Source organism: Humulus lupulus, chromosome 2, assembly GCF_963169125.1.
Source record: "Humulus lupulus chromosome 2, drHumLupu1.1, whole genome shotgun sequence".
NCBI lineage: Eukaryota > Viridiplantae > Streptophyta > Magnoliopsida > Rosales > Cannabaceae > Humulus > Humulus lupulus.
This window is the reverse complement of record NC_084794.1, coordinates 3,962,622-3,964,593: the sequence shown is the minus strand read 5'-3', so window position 1 is coordinate 3,964,593 and position 1,972 is coordinate 3,962,622. Positions and strand designations below refer to the sequence as shown.

At 34.9% G+C, this 1,972-nt stretch overlaps 1 protein-coding gene across 1 annotated transcript; it reads right to left on the bottom strand.

The window, feature by feature from the left end:
- Window positions 1–327: 327 nt before the first annotated feature.
- Window positions 328–1,465, bottom strand: LOC133820016 (uncharacterized). The gene is made up of 2 exons (XM_062253414.1): window positions 1,414–1,465; window positions 328–998 (listed from the first exon to the last, which is right to left on the bottom strand). The coding sequence occupies exons 1-2, from the start codon at window positions 1,463–1,465 to the stop codon at window positions 328–330; spliced, it is 723 nt and encodes a 240-aa protein (XP_062109398.1).
- Window positions 1,466–1,972: the final 507 nt, after the last annotated feature.

Genomic DNA, 1,972 nt, shown 5'->3' with positions numbered 1-1,972 from the left:
GATTATTTTCACTACATCACATATATTAACCATTACACACATATATATTAGACTATCCCCAATTGAAAGTTACCATTTTCACATATAAAATTACATTACTTCAAGATCTTGAATCATAAGGTACTTCAAGAAAGTATAAATGGGAATTGAACATTTCCAACATTCAAGGCCATTTCATGCTAACAACTACATTCATTTCATTTTATTGCAAAGTACCTATTAATATTATACAAATAATTAAAAGTCACACCCTTATTTTGAGTGGATCATTGCAGAAGTGATCTCTAACAATCATATGCCAAAGTAGTATTAACATATATGCTGTTATTAGAGATGTCTAAAGTAGACATTCTTAAGTGTAGCAGAGACTGTAAAAAGCAGCACAAAAAGTCCAACAACGGTAGAACTACCAGTCCAAAGATCCTTAAAGTAAACCTTTTTCAGAGTTGCTCTGGTAACATTCCAACGATTCTCATAAAACGTATTGAGTTCATTGTAAAATCTAGCATAGTAAGACTTCTCCCGGGGAATTTGATTGCAAAGACCGTTGATCAACTTGGCTGCTTCCTTGTGACTCCCAAGCAAGTTGGTCAGAATCTTCTTGTCCACAAGAAACTCAACATCTTCACCAGTGTTTATGAGCTGATCCATTAGAGCCACATAGCCACATATGTAGTCCTCATCAAGGTAAAGACACTGCTCCAAGGCCATCACATTTCTCAGCAGACTCTCTGTGTCATTCTCTAACTTCAGCTCGGGAAGCTTCAGCCGCATACCCTTTATGAATGGTGTGAACTTGAGAATAATCTTCTTCTTAGAGATCTTCACATCAGTTAAGCATGTTCCTTTGCGCGCAGGCTCGAAGGTCACACCAGCTGTGTCAAGCTTTGTGGCCGAGTAGAGGTACTTCCTATCTGCTATGTTGTCTTGATGTGGATTCTTCTTTGATATAAACTCCCTTGGCAGCCAAAGGGAGATGATGAGGATGCCATGGGTTGCTTAGCTTGAGTAATGGACAGAAGTAATAATGATTTGGTTTTCAAAAGCTTGAGATTGATTGTGTTTTAGTGTGTATGTGATGAATTTTATTTATAGAAAAATGCGTTGAACTGTTGGTTCATTGGATCCTTGAATTTGTTTGTTTTCAAGATAGATATCACAGATTTTATTTTGTTTAATGTGTTACACTATCCTCTCTGATGATGAAAGTCAAACTTATTAAATGTTGTCGACAAAGAAATCACTTCTATTGATTTTGCGATCCTGATTTGAACATGGAAACAATTTGTAAATTGTTGAATGAATCGAGGTGATAAATGTTATTTACTGAATTACTCTGTAGTGTGAATTACTTTCGGCGATTAAATTATAGTATATTAGCTGCTTTATCCCGAAAGTAAGTTAACGTATTACTTGCGTGAAGTGATGACTGAGTATTATTGGTATAGGTGTTGAAATGAGACATGTCTAACTTATTAGACATGTGAGAATTATTCGTTTTAGTAGATGAAGTGGTGGATTGGTCAGTCAAGACTTATCCCATGTTTTATTCAATGAAGGGATACTAAGCTAAGTGTGTGAATTTCCGAGTGGCCACAGTTATTTGCATTCTAGCATAGTATCAATATGCCCTTTATTATTTTATACATTTGGAAACAATTTTGATTTTTAAATGTTTTCTTAGAGAAAGAATGAGAGTCAGGCTTTTCTGAACTGGTACCTAATGAATGGCCTATCTCGCTATTTCTCATTCAGGGCAAGAAGTCGGTTTTGACAACGAAAGGGTTTCGCTGAGACTTGGTTTTAAAGAATAATCTTCATCGGCTATATAATTGTTTTCTAGTTATCCAATTTTTTTTTATGCCGAAAAACTTTTTATTGAACAAACTTGTTGCTCAATTTAGCATCTATCATCAAGGTATAACCAGTCAATTGCATCTGCTTAAAAAAAAAAAAAAAAAAAAACTTTGAC

Bases quoted from the DNA above. Each gene is read 5' to 3' on its own strand.
- LOC133820016 (XM_062253414.1), bottom strand. From the start codon at position 1,465: ATGTCTCATTTCAACACCTATACCAATAATACTCAGTCATCACTTCAC. The intron at 999-1,413 runs GTAATACGTTAA...ACTCAAGCTAAG, and splicing joins TCAGTCATCACTTCACGCAA to CAACCCATGGCATCCTCATC.